At 43.8% G+C, this 2,500-nt stretch overlaps 1 protein-coding gene across 1 annotated transcript in view; it reads left to right on the top strand.

The window, feature by feature from the left end:
* Positions 1-2,500, top strand: part of LOC138975675 (very low-density lipoprotein receptor-like) — a 28,591-nt gene that overhangs the window by 7,283 nt on the left and 18,808 nt on the right. Inside the window, exon 3 of the mRNA XM_070348446.1 lies at positions 1,708-1,840. Coding sequence (XP_070204547.1) covers positions 1,708-1,840 — 133 coding nt within the window. The remainder of the gene's footprint in view (positions 1-1,707; positions 1,841-2,500) is intronic.

Below are 2,500 nucleotides of genomic sequence, written 5' to 3'. Positions count from 1 at the left end.
AAAGAAACGGAGAAGGTGGAAGAAAAGAGCGAAGAAAGACTATTATGATGCAAAAAGAATTCAAACTTATACCAATAAATATACACGGTTTGGAACAGAATATCTGCACAGAAAAGAAGAAGAAAAACTGAGAGAAAATGTGGGTGGATGCGTTGCGGCGGGGCGCATTGCTGGTTGTTGAGTTCGTGATAATAAACAGATACAAATAATCCAAACATGCACACACAATCTGGGTTTGATACTGACTGCAGCTTCGCACACCCAAGAGAAAATCCCTGACATTTTCCGTATTACAGACTGCAGTTCAGACTGGCCCGATCACACCCCCGACACAAAGAGACAATCTCATTTGGCCGCAGCTATCAAAACACATCTCCGGCGCAAAAGAGCGCGTGAAACGGGAGGCAAATGTCAACCCCGACTGCAAGCTGGGGAACAAAAGAAGCTGAATTAGGGGGTTTCCCCGATGGTTCGTCCCTTTATGTCAATAAAATGTTCTAAGTCTAAGTCTCTCTCTCTCTCTCTCTCTCTCTCTCTCTCTCTCTCTCTCTCTCTCTCTCTCTCTCTCTCTCTTTCCTGGGAGGAATGATGTCCCGACACTGTCCTGGCAGCAATTACCAGTACAAGGACGGATGGAAATAGTTCCAGACCCGCATCACGTCCCTCGTTCAGGGACTAGTATTTCCCTTGTCAACTCTTTCTAGACAGTCAATCGTTTTTGCATATCCCTGGAGGTCCAATGTCGCTGTCACAGCAACTGATCAGCATGTCGGATCGTGGCTTCCGGAGACTCTTTAAAAAAAAAAAAAAAAAATTTATCGGAGGAGCAGAAACGATTCTCTCATTTCGCGGTTTGTTGTTTAGTCCGTCTGCTGCTTGGGATATAAACGTCACTGGATGCACCGATAACCCGTTCATTAATGCCAGGACTGGACTTTTATTATCCTTGTTACATGTTGCGATGGAGTTTAGTGGGGTTTTCAGTGTCATGTGTGTATGTGTGTGTGTGTGTGTGTGTGTGTGTGTGTGTGTGTGTGTGTGTGTGTGTGTGTGTGTGTGTGTGTGTGTGTGAGAGAGGCAGAGAGAGACAGAGAGAGAGAGAGCATTCTTGTTTTTTTTTAAATTCATTTGGTCACATATGGACCAAATGTAAAAATCGGCGGCTCCGCCGAAATGACGTTACAGTTTTTCGGCGATTCGAAAGCAGTTTTTGGTTTATCGTGTTTGAACGAATTGATTTTATTGCATGGGTGGGGACTGAGGTAGCTCAGTCGGTAGCGGCGCTGGCTTGAAAACTAGTTGTCGCTTTTGCGTGGGTTCGGTGAGGGATTTATTTCCAAGAGTCAACTTTGGGCAGCGACTCTCGTAGGTGTCGGAATACTCAGGTGTGCACGCATGCGCACGACAAAGATCCCAAGCTCACAGCCAAAGTCTCGGAGCTTGAACAATTGAATACACGCATGCAGAAAAAAGAAAAACAAAATATTGGGAAGCGCCGTACTGTGTTAGCTCGCTTTCCCCAGTGAGACAGCAGCCTGAATTTGCATGACGGTAACGTTAACCTCACAGGACAATATGATACTGATACCAATACCTTATGTCGTATGTTTTGCTGACTAGCTACACCCGACGATAGGGCTGCATGTATTTGTGTGGCTTTTTCTCTCTCGCTTTTTTCTCTCTCATGTATTTTATCACTCTTTTCAGCACGGTGGAAGGATTGTTGGACTAGCTGCGGATATTGACGATGGCATTCTCTTCTGGTCGGACGTCAGTCAGCAGTACAGAGCCATCTACAAGTCCTGGATCGATGGCTCCAGCATTCAGATCATCATCACCGGTAAGTGTATATTTCTTCATCTTCTTCTTCAGCGCGCATTGGCTGAAAATCCCACGTACACCCCCCCCCCCCCCCACTCCCTCATCCTCTTCCAGATCCAGCCCTGCATTGTGAGTTTTGTCGGCATGGAATTATTGACTGCAGCTTATTGACTGGGTATGGGTGTCTATATATAGTGTGTATAGCATAGGCTATATATATATGAATATTCTGTGAACAGTACATGTGGTGATTTTTGTCCGTATGGTTAATTGTTTTATGTAGGTTGTACATTTAATTGTTCTATTCTGTATATGTTTTTTTTTGTAAAGGGCCTAGAGCCATAGCTTAGGCACTTAAAAATGTTCAGTTATTATTATTATTATTATTATTATTTTCAAAGATGCATTCCATCTCGTGTAAACGATCAAAGCCGCCGCAGATCTGTCAAGGCTTTTGCACGTGATAGGTGTATCCTTTCCCTTTGACACACATATATATATATATATACCAACATTTAACATCCTGGCTGCTTCCTGTGCAGAGTTGGAATTTTTCCTTCTACATCAATGAGGCAAGGCGCATTGACACATGTGTAAAGTGGCGAATTCAATGAAAAGAAAGTAAAAGGACATTCTAAAATAATAAGGCACATTGACTGGCCTGCGTGATTCAGAACTC

Source organism: Littorina saxatilis, linkage group LG1 (assembly GCF_037325665.1).
Source record: "Littorina saxatilis isolate snail1 linkage group LG1, US_GU_Lsax_2.0, whole genome shotgun sequence".
Lineage (NCBI taxonomy): Eukaryota > Metazoa > Mollusca > Gastropoda > Littorinimorpha > Littorinidae > Littorina > Littorina saxatilis.
Note: the sequence above shows the minus strand (reverse complement) of the source record. Positions and strands in the feature narration are given on the sequence as shown.